Source organism: Xiphophorus couchianus, chromosome 24 (genome assembly GCF_001444195.1).
Source record: "Xiphophorus couchianus chromosome 24, X_couchianus-1.0, whole genome shotgun sequence".
Classification (NCBI taxonomy): Eukaryota; Metazoa; Chordata; class Actinopteri; order Cyprinodontiformes; family Poeciliidae; genus Xiphophorus; species Xiphophorus couchianus.
Genome location: NC_040251.1, coordinates 8,830,935 through 8,850,381, shown reverse-complemented (window position 1 = coordinate 8,850,381; position 19,447 = coordinate 8,830,935). Strand labels below are relative to the sequence as shown.

The following is a 19,447-nucleotide window of genomic DNA, read 5'->3' as shown; positions in this document are numbered from 1 at the left end:
AGGTCAAAGGTCAAACAATGCGTCATTAGTGTTTGGTTTTTGGGAAATTAGGTCACTTGGACAGATTCGGTGCTTTATCAGATCTCCATGTTGATTGATCAGAAACGATTATTATAGATTGTACTTCTGAAGCAGAAGTGAAACTATTGTTCACTAAGATAAGAAGTAGTTTTAAATGCTTGTTGATTAAAAGCAGAACCATGCAACTGTTGCTCCGACAAGTCAAAAAAAAGAAACATTTTCTATGAACCACATCCTGTCTAGTATCCGGACTCACAAATGATAAAACACAAACCCTTGAGCTGACTTCAACGTGAAGACTTTTCTAATAAACCAAACTTTAATAATGTTTAATATTGGGCTATGTTAGTAATCCTATTTCAATCACCACACATGCATGTACAATTATACCCAATAAAAATTCTTCTTTTTTCCTGTACTTTTCTAAAACATATATTTCTGCTCCACGTTTTGAGCTGCTGGTGCAGCAGCATTGTTTCAGTTCCTCTTTCGTCCGTTTCCACCGCAAAGTGAAGAAGTTTTTAAGTTCTGCCCTCATTCATTTAAACTTTAAGCTGTTTGTCTGGAAGTTGCTTCATAGTTTTATGCATACGTTTTACAGAGTGCAACTAAATTACAGTTATTATAACCAGCATCAGATAATATTTATTTGCCTATTTTACAAATGTACAACAATGATGATAAAAATTGCCCAAATATTTAGCAATTAGAAAATGTTTTAAAAAATGAAAATATTTGCTAACTGTTCTAACAGATGTAAACTGAAAATACAGGCAAGAAAAGTGCAAAGCAGGTGATCTCAGTTAACAGTGTGAAAAACAAAAACTGCCATATTAAACTCAAACATTGAACTGATTATTCAGTTTGTTATGCGTTTGTAGTAAAATCTCAAAGAGTCACCATGTGGACTGATTTTGATATTGTCACTGTGTCTGAGTCCATATTATATGGATTTTACGGTCCAGTAAATCAGGTCAGCATGTGTCCTACAAAAGCAAATGAATCAAATTTACAGTTTTAGTGACTGTTAGCTCAAGGCTAATTACAGAGCTAATGAGTTTGAGTTTTCTCTCAGGACAAACAAACAGCAGAACCACGGCAAAGCTAGACTCGTACAGTAATGGACTAAAGAGGAGGTGATCCGTTGCCATGGCTACCAGAGGTTGTGGCTAAGCTAAGCGAGGATCTGAATAGGTGACGTTATCTGAAGCAGCAAGATGGCGGCCGTTCGAGCCGGCAGCAACGTTTGGCAGCTGCACTTCAGAGTACTCTATGTCTTCCTCTTTAGTCTGAAACGAAACAAAGAGAAAAGTTTGTACATTTATGTATTGGAATGCTTCCACAAGCAGAATATAGAATAATTAAATACGTAATTATTAACTAAAAAGTTTAGTCAGTATGATTTTAAGTGCATACAGTTCAGTATTTGCGGATTCAACTCAAATTCTGTACTTTTGTGGATTCTGTGGAATATGACTCAAGGTTTTTTTTTCCAGTAAATAGTGTATCTGCAGATTTTTTTTGTAGATTATGTCCAAAATATTCAATAGAAAATGCAGCTATGGAAGCTGAACACACAATTCTGCTTGATATGCTATTAATTGGCATTTGCTTATGTTTTGTACTGTGCATATTAATGCATATTAAGGTATATTTAGTGCTTGAAATATTAAAGTAGGCATTTGTCTGAGTTTTTTTTAGTGTGTCTCAAGTACTTGCAGATTTGTGATCCACTATAAATTATTTCTAAGTGTAGTTTACTAAGAGACAAAGAATAGTTGCTGACAAGACATGAAATATTGAGCTGTATATCCTGCTGATTTTGTGCAAAGATTATTGTTATGTTGTGTACAGTTTCTTTCTGCTTCCTGGATTTTATTTCAAACATTTCTGACAAAAACACCAACTTATGACTTTCTGAATGGCTACAAAGATGTAAAAATTTAACAACCTCACCAGCAGGTTTTTGCAAAATGGGGAAACAAAACAAGGAAAATACATTTACTTACATTTTCATTTGATCCTTTAATCGTCACATAAATAGATTATAATGTACTTTTAATAACTGCAGAGCGCAAACACGTTTCAGATGTGCTAACCGAGGATTTGAATAACCATGCAGGAGCAAGCTTGCATGGATGTCATAACTTTAAGAAGTTAAAGTGCAACCCAGATTAAAAAAAGATCCACTGCAAACACAACAGATGGTTTAAAAAGCTTAGAGGAAATTAAATCTTTTCTGAATAAAATTCTGACAAAGATGATATTGTTCTTGCTCCAAAGAAAATAAAACCGATTTAGAAATAATTTGCAAATCTTTTCATTTCACTTGCAAATCTATTCAATGCATCATAGTACATTGGAATTGCTTTCCACAGCTAATGCAACTGGGACAAAAAACTGATATTAAAAAAGTTCCTCGTCTTATGAATTAAATCTACCTGAAAAATTTACCTTGTTTGCAAAATTTTGAGCAAAAATATAAAATGTTTTACAACAATCTGAAGAAATGGAAGATAAAATAAAACACTTAGAGCTCAGACTTCCCTCACAGTAAAACTAGATGTATGAATTTTTATTTTTAGCTCAAACTGAATGAAAATATAATGCGTCCATTCTGATCAATTATTATTACTATTACTGTCGTTCTAGAGTCCCACTTACTTGCCCCTGCGGTTTACTGGCCAGGCTGTATATTTCGTTGCTTTCAGCTGCGTTTGGTTTGTCGGGTTGGACGCAAACGTAAACTGAAGATATTTCCGCAGCAGGAGGTTTGTTCTCTCTGTCCTCCTCTCTGATCTCCTCATAAACGGTGTTGCTCTGCAGAACCAAGAGTTTAAATTGGATCAATCAGCAGGTTTTATAAATTGACTGCTGCAGGATTAGAAAGATGGCTGAGACGTTTTTACTCTGACTTACCGTTGTGAAGTCAGCAGGCTCTATTTTCACCGGAGGACCTGAAAAACAAAACGGGGAATTATCTGATTTAAAGCAACATTGTAAAACTGTAATAAAGTCAATATCGTGGGATCCAGATTTTCACACCTGCAGACTGAAATATTTGCTTATTTTTATGTTGGTTGGACAGAATATGGGAACAGTAATTATTAAGTTTTGCCAGAGATTCAGTTCGACGTGGTTTTTTATGACTAATGAGGTCATAAAGAAACTTCCATATAAAAGCAAAACAGCTGAAACAGCTAAAGTTCCTTTATATCAAGAATAAAAAACCAGATGTATGGAGTTTCTTTTGAACCATAATAAATGAAACATTGATTAACAGTATTGATTTTGGCGAAGGCGATCACCAAAATGTAATGTTTGTTCAATTGTTGACCATAGGCTGTTTTCTCTATAACTTCATAATTTTGTGTTTTTATCTAAAGCACTTTGAACTGCATTGCTGCTGAAATGTGATTTACAAATAAACTTGATTGATTGATTGACTTAGGCCTGTACTTTAACTGGGCCATTCTAACATGAATAAACCAGGCATTTGGATCTTCAGTCCTCAGGTGCTTCTAGGAGTTGAGTTGCATTATTTTCTGCTTAAATAAACACAGCCAGGAAATTCAGACTAATCACACAATATGTTCACGTGAAGAGGAGGCGAACAGTTTGACGATCGCTGAAATTACAATAATTACAAAAACATTAAAACCAGTTCATTCCAGAGTTTCTCCACTCCAACAATCACAAGTCCAAGAACATTTCTAACTGGCTGATCTCAGCTTGTTGTGAAAACTTTTAGCAGAAATGTTTTCACTCTAACTTTCCACATCAAAATATTGAAGTTACAGTAAATGTTGAACATTAATCTGCTTCAGCTTTGCACAATTTCCTCTTTATGTGCATGACAAGTGAGAGCAGCTCAGCACAAACAACAACAATTAAATGTTTGCTTTTATGACAACAAAGCAGGTATTCTCAAGTCCACTGTTTAAATTTCTTGACTTTATAGATTTTATAGTTTGTGAACATGCAGAAGTTCATTACAATTAACAATATGTGAAGACAGGGATAATTAGTTTCAGTGTATGAAACTAATTATACAGTTGTTTTTTTTTTTGCTGGTTGAAAAACAGCAGTGTTTGTCATAACTCACCTTTCTGTTGATGGAAACGTTTCTTCTGGCAGAAAATCAGCAAAGTCGTCGCTAACAAGACGATCAGGAGGCCCAGAGTCAGACCCACATAAAGCAGCAGATCTGCAGGGATGTTAATAGTTGAGTTTATTTAGTTTATTACACAAACATGTTCCACTAAAACATGCCATGTGTATTAATGTTTCTCCTTCATAAGCTGCTCATTAAAAACAGAATTGTGTATATTTAATTAACAGGACACACATTATGTGTTTAATGCGCTTCACTGATCAGATTCTCCAGTTTTATTGTTGTTTTTAATTCATTCAGCGTTTTGTTCTTGTCTCTGTCCAGTTAACTACAGTTTCTTAGAGCTCTGTGAAGATTTTACACTTTGTGTCCAACATCTTGATTCTTTCTTGCTTCATAATTCCTGCTCTGTCTGCCTCTCAGCCTTTGATTCAAACATAATTCAACACTAAACTCCCAGACATTTTTCATTGTTTTACTAAATTTGAATCAATTTGTATCAGTTATAATTAATTAGGAAATATTTTTGTTTTATTATCTGCAAAGTTCTAACTGTGGTTTTAGGAATAGGCTCTTTATTTCTTAGTTTCTCCTTTAACAGGTCTGAGTCTCTGATCCGAATCATCAAATCAACATCTAATAAACATGAACAGATGATGAACCTGAAGCTGCAGCTGGTTTCTCAGGGAGTTTGATGGTTTCAGATGGAGAAAGAGAGAAACTCTGAGTTGATGTTCTAGTTGTTCTCTTTCTTGTTGTTGAAGCTGTAGGGAGAAAAGTTGATCCTAGAAAAGGTCTTTGAGTCCATTTTGGTTCTGAAGAATCTGAGGATGTGAGAATGAAACAGAATCACATCCACTGAGGTTAAATTTATATTCTTCCTGTTTTTATTATTGATTTGTGTCTTCATGAGTCGCAGTTTGGAGATGATGGCTTTGTAAATCAGATATCCTGAAATCTGAGTTTAACCCAGAAAACTCACCTTCAGTCACAACAAGATAAAAATCATCGTATAGAGTTCCATCAATGGTTTCATCGGAGCGACACCGGTACCGTCCTGAGTCTGACGGTTTCAGATCAGTGATGCTCACATGTAGAAAATCAAATGAAAAAATATTTCTTTTTTCATATCTGATGCTGAATCTGCCTCTCTGATCTTTATCTTTAGTTGTTTCAATGAGAATATTTTCTCCTTTACAGGTTTCCTTACAAAGGAACCTTTTCTTTCCAAAGTAACTAAATTTACATCTAACTGTGATGTTTCCTCCTTCATTTCCTCTGTAGATTATCAGAGTTTCTCCATCCTGCAGAGCTGCTGAGGAGACAAACAGTCAGTAGTTACTGTCACTGTAGAATATAAAATAGATTAAATAAATTAAACTTGATGCTTTAGAATAAATGTTAATTTAACCAAGTTTCTCAGCTAAATTCTCTATATTTATTTTTCTTCTTATCTCCTGGTTTGTTTATGCAAAAAAAACAATAAGTTTGTGAATGAAGCTTTGGAGAACAAAATCAAACATTTTTTTCTGTTTATGTCTTTAAGGAAAGTTTCAGTGTTGCTGCACTCAATGTTTTTTTTTTTTTGCTCTGATATTTGTCTTAATTTACATTAAAAATGATGAAACAAGCAGCTGTTTCCTCATTTTCTTTTACTAGATCACTTTTATAAAGTCAACAGTTTTCCAAAACAACAAACTGACTTGTATTGGATGTAAGTTTTATTAGTTTATATATATTTATACGTATATCTATATCTATCTATATATATATACATACATATATATATATATAGATAGATATATATCTATATATATATATAAATTACTACATTACTACACAGGAATGTGTGAATACTACATATTCACACATTCCTGTGTATGTGTGAATATGTGTTTAGATTCTGAGCTTATTTGATCAGCTTGTCAAGAGAAAGAAACAGATGACACTGGGGGAAAGGTTAAACAAAGTTCAGTTTAAAACTTTTCAATAAGTTTAAAAAACTTCCTAATAAACTGAGGAACTGAAAGGATGAAGGACTGAGAGCAGAGAAGCTGATATGAATAAAATAATGTACTTACTGAGGAAGAAGAGGCAGATCAGTGTGAGACAGACCTTCATCCTGAGCTGCTGATGGTTTCTAACTCTGCTTCTCTTCCTGCTTCACTGATAAACCAGAAACTTCTCTGCAGGATGCAGTTCCTCCTCTGAACACCAGAGGTCACTACTGTTTTTACTGCAGAGTTAAAGTTTCTGTAGATTATTCCGCATCAGATCAGTTTGTTTTCCATCGAAGAATCAATTGATTATTTTTAATTAATATTGTTCCTGCTTATTTAGACCATTTTAAAAGAACAACTAAAAATAGTTTCATATTCAAACATTAGGAAATGAGGGTTAAATTTAGAATATTTTAGAACATTAGAACATGAATTAGTTGACAGTGAACCTTTAAACATCCAAACAGATGAGTTTATTCATCACATTCATGACTGTAGATCAGCAGCAGTGAAATGATGAAATGCAGCAACTCCTCATAGCAGGACAGATCTGATGGTTCCTGGATCTTCATCCTTTAATGAAAACGTCTTGGAGGTCAGGAAGTGAAGTTCTGGTGATGCTCTCTGATTGTCCTGCCAGCAGATTTTCCCAACAGAACATCTGGTGGCATTTTTAAGAGGAAAACAGAGGAGGAGTTTTATTATAAGTAAAATTTTATATAAAGGCTGTGAGAACATTACATGTAACACTAAATAAACTTTTGTTTCTTTATTGTTGTCTAAATCGGTTCTTAAGGTTGGTATTTGTCCGTTTCTCTGCATATTTTGACTTTATCCTGTAAATTTGTTTACAGCTAAACCCGTCTCAGTGCTGCCCTCTGTGGTCAAACAGTGGTTACTGCAGTTGAGCTCCAGCCCCTCGGTGTCATTTAGGGTCCACATTTATCAGGGGACGGGGCTTTCACAGAGGAGTTAGTTCAAAATTAAAGACGTGACAGTTTGTTTAACCAAAGTCTGAAAAAATATTCCTGTTGAATCATAAAAAATATATATTTATTTCATTTGATCCACAGCAAAACTTGTTCAAACGTCTTTTAAATAGAGAAAAAGCAGAAAACAGAGACATTTAATTAACCACCATCATATTGCATATAAAAAGTGAAATAATAAAAATGTAAAATATGAAACACATGTATACATATTTTGGTTTGACTAAAAACCTAATGAATGAAAACAATTTTATAAAAACAGTTACAGCACAGCGATTAGATCAGCTTTCAAATATCTTCAGTAACATTCAATGAAGGAACATTATTTAAATATGGAAACCTATTTAATAATTTAGCTTATCTATAATTTACAGGAAACTTTAGATTGATTTTTGGTTATTTTCTTACAAAAACATGAGACTAAATTTTCTTTATTTGTACTTTGAACTCTGATTGTTTCAGAGTTTAGTTCAGGAATGAAGATGATTTATTCTGTCTCTCCTCTTTTCTGATTTCTTCTCTCTGGGTTGATCAGCTTTTATTCTGTCTGACCTTCAATCTCTCCTGTGTTTTCTGTGTTTATGCTACAGTCTCCAATGTTTTATTTAGTTTAGTTTTTATTCTTCTTCTAGAGCTGAAACACTGTAAAGGGAAATATTTATCAAATATTTGTCTTTCATTTCCCTCAATTGTTTTGCATTTTAACTCATTTCTACTTAAACCTGACATGTTTTGTGTTTTTATCTAATTATCAGTTTATTTTGACAACATTGAGGATCCATGTCATTTGGCAGAGCTGCAGCTGAAGCATCACATGAGCAGAACTCCAGCAGCAGCGGTTCTGGATCTGATTAATTTCTTAGGCAGACCCGTGGGAACACGGTTGCACTAATCAATGTGACTCAGAATAAACATATGGATGAGTTTCTTTAGATCCTGCTGGGATTTTAGTCCTTTAATCCTGGGAATGTTGTTCAGGTTATAAAAGACCGACTTTGTAACTGTCTTTATGTGTTTTCGAAGGTTCAGTCCATCATTACATCCAGATTCCAGGCCTGATCTCTCGTTTCCAGCTGTAATAAATGAGTAGCTCCAATAAGCCTCATATTTACTGATTTTGGTTACGTCTCTGTTGCTGAGTCCATATCAGCAAAGCTCTTGTTCTAAAGTAATGCTGGAATAAAGAGGATTTGAACTGTTGCCGTGGCTACCTGAGCTCATATCTAACTGAGGTTCTGAGAAGGTGACGTTATCTGAGACACCAAGATGGCCGCCGTTGGATCCGGTGTCATCGTTCAACAACTGCACTTCAGAATACTCTGCTTCTCCATCTTTAGCCTGGAAGAAAACAAGGAGAAAAGTTTTAGTTTGTACATTTATACATTAGAATGCTTCCACAAGCAGAATTTAGAATAATATAATATTTAATTATTCATTATTCACAAACTCTTTCCATCTATTCTGACTGAGTTTCATCTGTTTTGCAAGGAAGAATTAGCAAAATGTCAGTCACTATATGTGCAAAGCTGGTAAAGAAAGAAATGCAGCAACAGGAGTTTCAACAAAGCTGAATACTTTTACACATCACAAGTTTTATTCATTTATAAAAAATGTTTTCAATCATGTATAATTTTCTTTGTACTTCACAACTGCATACCACTTTGTGTTGGGCTTTCAGACAAAACTTCAAGTTTAAACTGATCTGTTTTCTACAAGTTTGCATGGATATCACAACTTTAAGAAGTTAAAGTGAAACGAGAATTTTAAAAATCTTTATTACAAACACATCAATACATCAGATAATTGAAAAGGTGAAATTAAAAATAAAATCTTTATCAAATAAAAGTCTAACAAATATATTGTGCTTCTGCCACAAGAAAGTAAAACCAAATTTCTATGACAAAAAGAAGCAAAATTGCAAATATTTTTCATTTAACTTGTTAATCCATCCAATGTATTGCAGGACATTTTAATAGCTTCCAATTTTCTTTAAGTCAATTAAAGCAACTGGGGAAAAATGATTATCATCTTATGAATTAAATCTACCTGAGAAAGTGACCTTGTTACAGGATTTTAAAATATTAAATGTTTTCCCATGAAACAACAAACAAAACAAAGACTTTGCCGACTCTGTGTGATAGTAAAAATATATTTTGTATTTTTTAGCTAAAACTGAATGAAATAAATTAAGAAAAAATATTATTGTTACTCTCCTTCCACTTACTTGCCCCTGCGGTTTGCTGGCCAGGCTGTATATTTCGATGCTTTCAGCTGCGTTTGGTTTGTCAGGTTGGACGAAAACATAAACTGAAGATATTTCCCCAGCAGGAGGTTTGTTCTCTCTGTCCTCCTCTCTGATCTCCTCATAAATGGTGTTGATCTGCAGAACCAAGAGTTTAAATTGGATCAAGCAGCAGGTTTTACAAACTGACTGCTGCAGGATTAGAAAGATGGCGGAAATGTTTTTACTCTGACTTACCTTTAAATCAGTGGGATTTGTTTCTGCTGGACGACAAAACGAGGAATTATATTACTTAAAACAATATTATAAAACTGTTAGAGTCAGTAGAGATTCCCTTTTTGATTTAGATCTGGACTTTGACTGGGCCATTCTAACACAAGAATATTTCTTTGAGCTAACGTCTGCAACTTCCTGCAGCGTTTTGATGCATTTCTGCTTCAACACATTCAGAAGGTTGAATTACCTCCTTAGCATGTCAACAAGTTCTGCAGAGGCCTGGCAGACGAACGTTTTCCACCGCAGAGTCAAAACGGTGAAGTTACAAATATATGTAACTTCTGTCTGCTTCAGATTTGCACAATTTCCCCTGAAGCTTCGTGTGAACAGAGCTATGCAGAAAAAGCCTTGCCTTCATGTAACTCATTACAACAAAGCAAGTTTTTTCAAGATCACTTTTTATACTTACTGACTTCATGTAGATTTTATCATCTATGAGCATGTAAATGACAAAATAACTTTAGTAAAATCATTATAAATGGAGGCAAAGTTACATTCTGTTGGTAAATTACATTTGGGACAAATAAATGAACCAAGTAGTGAGTTTAGTTTCAGGGTGTGACGGTGTGAGAAGTGTGTGTGAGAAGGAAACAGCAGTGTGTGTCATATATAACTCACCTTTCTGTTGATGGAAGCGTTTCCTCTGGCAGTAAATCAGCAGAACCGTCGCTAACAAGACGATCAGGACGGCCAGACCCAGACCCAGATAAAGCAGCGGAAATGTTTCACCTGTTTTAATACAAAATTAATATTTTTCTTTCCTTCTTTGTTCTGTTTCTGAGCCACATAATTACACACATTCAACCTGGTTAGAGTAATCCAGAACTATCACATGTTGAGACTCTTTAACTGTTTTGTCAAAATTGCTGATTCAGAGCAATCTAAGAAAATCATGAAACATCGACTGTCATTGACCAACATCATAAAAACCTCAGCAGATACTTTACCATTGGGTTCAGATAATGTTGTGGTCTGTTGGATGGTTGTAGATGAAGAGTAAGAAGAAGATGAAGTTGTAGCTGTGAGAAATTAAACATTCATGATACCAATGAAGATGTTTGTCTGTGTGAGTCTCAGTTTGAACATGTTGGATGATTTGATCAGTTAAAAACATCTGAACTCAGATTTAAACCCAGTTTGAGGTGATTTGGATCAGAAGCTGTCAGTGAGCAGAGTTTACTTTCAGAAACATGGAGGAACATTTTCAGGAGAGAAACTCACCTTCAGTCACATCCAGATAAAATACATAATCTTGAGATCGGTCTTTACCAAAACCACATCGGTACCGTCCTGAGTCAGATCGTTTCAGCTCTAAGATGCTCACATGGAGAACAGCTGAAGTATAATTTGTTTCATAGAAAGTGCTGTATCTGCCTTTCTTAGTGCTGTCTTCTGTTGTGTTAATCAGAATATTTTCTCCTTCACAGTTTTCCTTACAGAAGAATATCGGGTTTTGGGGGTCCTTAAATTTACATTCAACTCTGATGTTTTCTCCTTCCATTCTTGCATAAGTTTCTGCAGCGTCTCCATCCTGCAGAGCTGCTGAGAAGATAAACAGTCAGTAATTACTGTGATATTCAGCAGTTTGAAGAGAAAATATGTTTTATAAATATAACCGAAGATGTGAGAATAAGTTAACATTGATTCCAACATTTTAAACTAATTCTAATAAATTCTCCAAACATTTATGTTGCACATCAACCTTCTGGTTTCTTTGTTCCACCTGGTTAAATCTTCAACAGCAACTCAAAGCTTGTTTAAGAGCTAAAAAGTTAGCATCATTTAGTTTTTATTTTTGTTTTTATATTTTAGAGCACGGCTCTGTCCTGCAGATTTATCACAGTGTCTGTGATGAAATTTTGGTATTGCATAACTTTGTCGTTTCCGTTTATTCTCCTTTTCAACGTCTTTAAATTTATGACGAAAAATGTCTTTTTCTAGTTCTCTAAAGCAACAAATTCCTAGATCAAAACAAAACTGAACATTTTGTTTATTTAAATCTGCATTTTAACAACTACCAGATGGTTAGTTTGCTGTTTTTGTTCTGAAATAATTTGACTTTGCGTCCAGAAAGGAAACTGTGTAAATATATTAGTGATTTGAAAAGCTTAAAATAACTCAATTAACTTTGGAATTTTGTTATTTATACCTGAACAGATCAACATCTTGGTTTCTTTTACCACAGAAACCAACAGGAAGCAGGAAGAAAACTACACAGAAACAGAGTTGGCTTCAAACTTTTCAACCAAGTTGAAATTCTCCCTGGTTACAGTGAGGAACTGAAAGGATGAAGGACTGAGAGCAGAGAAACTGATATAAATAAAATAATGTACTCACTGAGGAAGAAGAGGCAGATCAGAGTGAGACAGACCTTCATCCTGAGCTGCTGATGGTTTCTAACTCTGCTTCTCTTCCTGCTTCACTGATAAACCAGGAACTTCTCTGCAGGATGCAGTTCCTCCTCTGAACACCAGAGGTCACTCTCCTCCTATTTTACTGCTAATGAATAAGACTGGATTTCTTAAAACTCAAAATGTTTCATTTCACAAATTCTGCAGTCCAAATTTATCCTTTAAATAGAAACTGATGCTGAAAATAAAAGATGAGAAGTAAGAAAAGCTGAAGCACAAACACAGAAAACATCACAATGATCTTCAGATACTTTTACACACGCACAGATATTTTGAGACTATTTTCACTCCATACCCCTCAGCCTGTTGGAGAAAACGACTAAGAGTTTATTTTATGGCGTCCCCTAGTGGACAGTGGGTTTTTTCTCTCTGCTTTTGCCTTCCCTTGCAATAAATGAGCAATCTCTATTTTATACACAGTCACAGTGATTACAAACTTAAAACCGCAAATACCTTTAAAGTTCCTCAGTGAAAAAGTGTTTATACATTTTTAACCGTAACTATTTTTGTCACCTTCTAGACCATAAGGCCGCATTAGTAGAACTTTTAAAGTAACATTTGTGTTACAAAGTTTTAGAAAAACAGAGACTGCATAAAAGTAGGTGGCCTTATTGTCATGTTCCGTGTTTTTCTGTGTGTTTATTTCCAGTTTTCTGTGTCTCTGTGTCTCCGTGTTGTCCTGTTCTCCCCTCGATTACTCCCAGGTGTGTCTCCCTGATTACCCCCCTGTGTATTTAGTGTCTCTGTGTCTCTGTCGGGTCCTCGTCTAATGTCCACTCAGTCCTTCGTGTGTCCAGTCGTAAACCAGTTGCTACCGGCGTTGAGCCCTGGCTTCCGCCTGTGTTATTGGACTTGTTTTTGGACTGACGTTTATTTTTCATTAAAACAACCATCATTCATCTCATCTGTGTCTTCTGCGTCTGCCTCACCACCTCATTACATGACACTTGTTCTTTTTCACAGCAACACAAACAGATCTTGTTTTTGCTGCACGCAAGAAAAACACACTGACTGGTCTGGTTTTGCTTGCTGTTTGTAATTTATTGTCACCTTCTTTGATGTGTGTACGTGGAAATGAGAGTAAGTAATGTTGGAAGTTAATGACATTGTTTATACATTAGAGTATTTCAGTTTTTGCCTTTAATGCACGTAAGAGCTACACAACGTGGGTTTTTTCGTGTCGTGTATTTATTTAGAAACGGGATGTTTGTAACCATTAATATTGCAGTTGTTTAGTATGTGTGATTTTATTTTAGTCATTTTGTTTGGGAATTATTTGGACACTGACGTTGTATTGTTGTTTGTCTTTTCTAGAACCACACAGTTACGTCAAATTAAGAAATAAACAGCAAGTGCAAGTTAAACCCACTGCAGTTCTAACCGGACTCACCACAGTGATCTGAACATTTCCACTAGCAATTACAATCCCTAACTTTTAAGAACCAACACACAGCTCATTGACTGCTGCCATTTTACACCAGCTCATACTGCCAGATCTAACTCTAGACTGCCACCTTCAGGTTTCTCCTGATCAGTTAATAACAGTTTCCAGTTTTATTTCTCCCCTCTGTGGGCTGCTACCTTATCGTGGTGGAGGGGTTTGACTGTCCCAGAGATCCTAGGAGCTGTCAGGGGCTTCATGAATCTGGGTGGGGTCTGCTGTGTCAAACGGCTCCTAGGGGAGGGATGGAACCAAGAGCAGCCTGAAGACGACTTAGGAATATAGACAGAAGTCAAGGTTTATGAGGTGAGATATGATAATAAACTATGAACTGAATTAAAAAAATTAAGACCAAATTAAATTAAATAATAAACAAATTATGAAAACCAAAAACTACAAACACTTGCAGATCATGACTTATTGTTTTATTGTTGTGCTCTATTGGTGGAAAGTCTGTTGACAGTTAAATATTCACTCTGCTTAGACTTTCCTCATTTTTTAGATGATCCCTGTTAGTTTAATCTGATAACAGCACATTTAGTTGCTTTTGGTTTTTATTTGCAGATAAATGACGGAGGAGTTTCAAAAAAACTGTCGACTTCTTCAGGACCTGGAGTGAAAACTGACCCATGTGGTCACATGACTGCTGGGTGAGTAACAGGGAAACGATGCATGTTTTCTGTAACCAGAATACTTCAATAGTGCCTCCAATTATATAAATTTATGCTCTAAAATTGAGTCACAAATCAAAATATTGATACTTTTGATACCTCAGGTATTTCAGGTAGTGTATACCGTTAACAAAAACACAGTAATTTGTAAGAGTGATGTGGCTCTGCTGCTCAACTCAGTCAGTTACTTGATAAAAATAAATTCATTTCACAATTAAAATGTTGAAATGTAAGTGTTTTTTGTATCTTATATTAAGTAAACATTATAGATAAATAAAATGTAAGTAATGCAGTAAAATGCAGGTATTGACAAACTTCAGTTATTTAAATATTTTACTGCGTATTTCAATTTGAGTCTGTTTGAGCATTATAAAACTGCAATACTTTGAGATTCGCTAAACATATCTGGATTTACATTGACTGTATCAGAATTGGATCGGTATCGCTGATACCCGCATCAGCTGTCGAACATCGCTATTTAAATATGGAGCGATAACAGAAGTGAGGAGGAGGGGGAAAAGTTTCTTACGGGATTTGGTTCATTTGATAAAACAGAATATTAGGGCAACACTAGAAAAAATCAAACTGAGAATTGAGAATAAAGTCACAAAATGATGATAAACTGGCACAAGAATAAAGTCTTAGTATTATGAGAATAAAGTAGTAATAATGAAAATAGTCATGTTTCTAAAGCGATGTTATAAAATTACAAGAATAAAATCAAAATGAGAATTAGAATATTATGAGTATTATGAGAATAGTCGAAATGAGAATATTACAAGAATAAAGTCATATTACAAAGATAAAGTCGTAATATAAATATTTTTGTAATACTATGACTCTCATACAACTTTCTTCTCATTATGATTTCTTGTAATTTCATTTCTTTAATCAGCATGGCCCTAATACTTTTTAGTTTGACCCAGTTCAGTGTGAAAGTGAATAGTAGCTGGAAATATAACAAATGTTTAGTTTTGGCTCCCAGTCGAACTGAATCTACCAGGTGAGAAAAAACCTCCACATTCTCATGAGCCAAGGTTTCTAAACTTATCCTCATTTACTCCTCAGAGGAAACAAACATATTTACACTGAAGGACAATGAGAGAATGACATGAATGCATCAGTGAAGGAATCACAGTATTTTGGATTTTCTGCAGATTTAACGATAAAAGTAAAACTGAAGGAGTCCATGCAGAACTTCAGGTGCCATTTCTGCTGTGTGTTTCCTACTGGAGAGACTCTTGGTGTGCCTGTTGAAACATGCAGTCTGAAGACGGTTCTGTCACTTTTTAAGGGAGACATAAAGCTGGGCATGGGGCATAAATCAGTTCCATATCAAATTAGCCAAAGCGAAAGTATGAAAGAATATATAAACTTTATTTTTTTAGTTTTTCCTCTCAATTGTTGTTACATCCTCTATATTGTTGATTTTTCCACAGTAGAAAATCCACATTCATTGCAATATTCAACATAGAATATCGAATATAAACAAATGTACAAAATGGGGTCCTAAAAATATCAAATGATGATTTTTTTTATTTAAAAATCTTATAAATGTTAAATCTATATTTGTGTTCTAAGTTATAAAAATCATCCTTTTTATGTTTGCAGGTTTTATTGTTTCATCTAAATCTAAATTATTCCAACTTGGATTTGATACTTTTGTCCTATTTAAGGTCTTATCCTCATATTTTTAATGCTAATGTAGAAAATTGAATTTATTAAAATACAAAATATTTGCTTATTTACAGGAGTTTATTAAAAAAACATCTTTACAACACGGTAATTAGATTATCTTTCAAACATCTTCTGTAACATTCAATGAAGAAACATTTTTTAGCCAAGTGGCAAAACTCCTCTATAATGTGTAGAAAACGTTCCTGTATTTTTGACATTCAGTTATTTTCTAGTGAAAATATGAGACTAAATGTTTTTTTGAGATTAATTCAGGAATAAACAGAAATTATTTCATCAGCAGATGAATTGTTCTGTCTGTCCTCTGGGATTTCCTCTCTCTCTGGGTTGATCTGCAGGAAGAAGAAGAAGTGTTTTATTAATTTATTTTTATTAAAGGAGGTTAGAAACTCTAATCAAACTCAGGCGTTTTATAAATATTCAAACTGACCTGAGAGACGGCAGCGTTCCCAGTCTCCCCAGCAGAATCTGAAAAACATTCAGATCAGAGAAATGAAACGTCTGATTTACAGAAAACTCATCATTTGTTTTCTCACCTTTGCTTTTCGTGGTTCTCCTCTTCCAACAGAAAATCACCAAAGGTGTCGATAAAAAGATGATCTTGGCGACCAGAGACAGAATCAGATAAAGCTGCAGACCTGCAGGAGAGTTAAAGAGAGAACAGCTTGGTTTGATCAGGTTGGAAAATGTGACTCTTGAGAAAAACAAAGGTAAACAGATACCTTTGTTCATTGTTAATGGAAAAGTCTTCATGGTCCAGTTTGGTTCTGAAGTTGTAGCTGTGAGAAATTAAACATTCATGATACCAATGAAGATGTTTTTCTGTGTGAGTCTCAGTTTGAACATGTTGGATGATTTAATCAGTTAAAAACATCTGAACTCAGATTTAAACCCAGTTTGAGGTGATTTGGATCAGAAGCTGTCAGTGAGCAGAGTTTACTTTCAGAAACATGGAGGAACATTTTCAGGAGAGAAACTCACCTTCAGTCACAATGAGGTCAAATTCATAATCTTGAGATCGGTCTTTACCAAAACCACATCGGTACCGTCCTGAATCAGATCGTTTCAGCTCTGAGATTCTCACATGGAGAAAAGCTGAAGTATAATGTGATTCATAGAAAGTGCTGTATCTGCCTTTCTTAGTGCTGTCTTCTGTTGTGTTAATCAGAATATTTTCTCCTTCACAGTTTTCCTTACAGAAGATTATCGAATTTCCATTGAAATTAAATTTACATTCAACTCTGATGTTTTCTCCTTCCATTCCTGCATAAGTTTCTGCAGCGTCTCCATCCTGCAGAGCTGCTGAGAAGATAAACAGTCAGTAATTACTGTGATATTCAGCAGCTTGAAGAGAAAATATGTTTTATAAATATAACTGAAGATGTGAGAATAAGTTAACATTGATTCCAACATTTTAAACTAATTCTAATAAATTCCCCAAACATTTATGTTGCACATCAACCTTCTGGTTTCTTTGTTCCACCTGGTTAAATCTTCAACAGCAACTCAAAACTTGTTTTTTTTTTCTCCGAAGAGTTTTTGTGGCGCTAGTGGCTCGTATTTTTTCGACAGTAGGCAGACAGGAAGGAGGGTGAGGAGATGGGGAAGACATGCGGTAAAGGTCGTCGGGACCGGGAGTCGAAACCGCGACGTCCACGTCGAGGACTAAGGCCTCCAAACGTGGGGCGTGCTAACCCCCTGCGCCACCACAGCACGCCCCAAGAAGTTTGTTTATACCTGAACAGATCAACATCTTGGTTTCTTTTACCACAGAAACTAACAGGATGCAGGAGAGATAATTACACAGAAACAGAGCCGGCTTCAAACTTTTCAACCAAGTTGAAATTCTCCCTGGTAAACAGTGAGGAACTGAAAGAATGAAGGACTGAAAGCAGAGAAACTGATATAAATAAAATAATGTACTCACTGAGGAAGAGGAGGCAGATCAGAGTGAGACAGACCTTCATCCTGAGCTGCTGATGGTTTCTAACTCTGCTTCTCTTCCTGCTTCACTGATAAACCAGGAACTTCTCTGCAGGATGCAGTTCCTCCTCTGAACACCAGAGGCCACTCTCCTCATAATTTACCGCTAACGAATAAGACTGGATTTCTTAAAACTCAAAATGTTTCATTTCACAAATTCTGCAGTCCAGATTTATCCTTTAAATAGAAACTGATGCTGAAATTAAAAGATGAGAAGTAAAAAAGCTGAAGCACAAACACAGAAAACATCACAATGAGCTTCAAACAAACAACTTTGTGTAAATCAGAGATAAACATTTATAGCCTGGTAACCATAGAAACATTACAACACTAGTTCATGTTTTAGCCGCAAGTTTCAATTTAGCACTAATCAGAAATCATGATGCACAATTTAAGCCAAAGAATTCAACTTCAACTAGTTTAGTTTACTCTGCAGGTAAATTTAGTTTATCAGCAAAATTACAGGACTTTCTGTATCCTGGAATGTGGAGAACATCTACTGTAAGAAAACATAAATATTTAATTATTTTTCTTTCCAATTATTATATTGCTCAGTCTTTGTGGCTTTTATTTTACATATATATGTATAAAGAGATGGGCTAACTGCTCTTTTTGTTTACCTTAGCAAATAAATACTTTTATTAAGAAATATATTTACATAAGCTATAAAAAGGGTGCTGTGATTACTTATAAAAATATTTAATAAAATCTGAGATCAAACCTCAAAAACTTAAAGATTAAAAGGATAAAAATAATTTTCTCGTCAATTTTACATTAATATGTCTGCCTTTTCAGTTTATATCAAAATAGATTAACAAGAAATTTGAAGTAAAGCAATTCACATCAGTTTGTTCACATTTAAATTTACTAATAAACAAAATGAACATTGAGACATTTGGTTCATCTGAGTAACAAAAAGTAAAGCACACATCCAAGTTGAATTTAAATTATTAAATATAACCAGAAATAATGAGAGAGAATAAAAACAAAAAGAGAAAATCATTTAATTTAATAATATTCATTCTTTGCAACACAATACCCTCTGTTTTCTTTTCATTGTTAGTTCCTTGATTTTATTTTCCTTTCATTAATGTAATGTATCACATCATATATTTTCTACTTTGATATTAAATAAAAGAAATTTAATTTCCATCTCTTTTGTTACTTTTATAGATTTATGTTCTCAAGACCTGGAAGAAGAAAATTACTGGAAGTGAATTTCAGAACTATTTCTGCAGTTATGCGTCTCATTTATAAATCAGGATGATTATTTGTAGAGAAATAAAAACAGTAACGTTTTAGCAGAGCCAGAGCAGAGCTACTGCTGTAAACTAATGTTGGAGTAAAGACCAGAATCATCGCTGCGGTTTGCAAAGTTCATCTGGATCTCTGAGTAGGTGACGTTTTCTGCATGACCACAGGGGGCGCTGTTGGCTGAAGTAGAGGCATCTTTCAGGAAATGAACCTCAGAGTACTCTACTGCACCATCTTTAGCCTGGAAGGAAACAAAGAGAAACATTTCAGTTTGCAACCTTATATATTATCATTTTCCTTCATGTAGAAAATAATATTTTAGTCAAATAAACCATTAGGAACACAAAATC

The 19,447-nt window shown here is 34.7% G+C and overlaps 3 protein-coding genes across 12 annotated transcripts in view; all 3 read right to left on the bottom strand.

Moving 5' to 3' along the window:
• Window positions 1-318: 318 nt before the first annotated feature.
• The window catches only part of LOC114140391 (uncharacterized), a 46,788-nt gene continuing 27,659 nt past the window's right edge, over window positions 319-19,447 (bottom strand). For 5 of the 9 annotated variants that reach the window (XM_028010207.1, XM_028010206.1, XM_028010208.1 and 2 more), the window contains 4 exons: window positions 4,127-4,228; window positions 2,941-2,978; window positions 2,686-2,841; window positions 319-1,310 (listed from right to left, as the gene is read on the bottom strand). In XM_028010207.1, the coding sequence (XP_027866008.1) occupies window positions 1,191-1,310; window positions 2,686-2,841; window positions 2,941-2,978; window positions 4,127-4,228 (416 nt within the window). In that variant the 3' untranslated portion in view covers window positions 319-1,190. Of the gene's footprint in view, window positions 1,311-2,685; window positions 2,842-2,940; window positions 2,979-4,126; window positions 4,229-4,797; window positions 4,960-5,117; window positions 5,448-6,216; window positions 6,402-17,013; window positions 17,163-17,783; window positions 19,339-19,447 lie in introns of those variants that run through there. The other 4 variants (XM_028010209.1, XR_003594564.1, XR_003594563.1 and 1 more) reach the window with 4 other exon arrangements.
• LOC114140392 (uncharacterized) lies at window positions 7,515-12,148 on the bottom strand. 2 transcript variants are annotated; one of them, XM_028010210.1, is made up of 7 exons: window positions 11,980-12,147; window positions 10,864-11,184; window positions 10,590-10,661; window positions 10,261-10,371; window positions 9,604-9,638; window positions 9,349-9,504; window positions 7,515-8,462 (listed from the first exon to the last, which is right to left on the bottom strand). In XM_028010210.1, the coding sequence occupies exons 1-7, from the start codon at window positions 12,017-12,019 to the stop codon at window positions 8,271-8,273; spliced, it is 927 nt and encodes a 308-aa protein (XP_027866011.1). In that variant the 5' UTR covers window positions 12,020-12,147; the 3' UTR covers window positions 7,515-8,270. The 2 variants fall into 2 exon arrangements, with proteins under 2 accessions (XP_027866011.1, XP_027866012.1); XM_028010211.1 differs by lacking the exon at window positions 10,590-10,661 and having other exon boundaries at window positions 11,980-12,148.
• Window positions 15,522-19,447, bottom strand: part of LOC114140394 (uncharacterized) — a 37,038-nt gene continuing 33,112 nt past the window's right edge. Inside the window, exons 9-11 of the mRNA XM_028010214.1 lie at window positions 16,397-16,498; window positions 16,291-16,328; window positions 15,522-16,192 (exon numbers count right to left, since the gene is read on the bottom strand). Of these exons, the coding sequence (XP_027866015.1) occupies window positions 16,112-16,192; window positions 16,291-16,328; window positions 16,397-16,498 (221 nt within the window). The 3' untranslated portion in view covers window positions 15,522-16,111. The remainder of the gene's footprint in view (window positions 16,193-16,290; window positions 16,329-16,396; window positions 16,499-19,447) is intronic.

Coding starts and splice junctions, on each gene's coding strand:
- LOC114140392 (XM_028010210.1), bottom strand. CDS start 12,019: ATGAAGGTCTGTCTCACTCTGATCTGCCTCTTCTTCCTCA. Junction 11,185..11,979: donor GATCTGCCTCTTCTTCCTCA/GTGAGTACATTA, acceptor TTATCTTCTCAG/CAGCTCTGCAGGATGGAGAC. Junction 9,505..9,603: donor CAAATCCCACTGATTTAAAG/GTAAGTCAGAGT, acceptor TTGGTTCTGCAG/ATCAACACCATTTATGAGGA.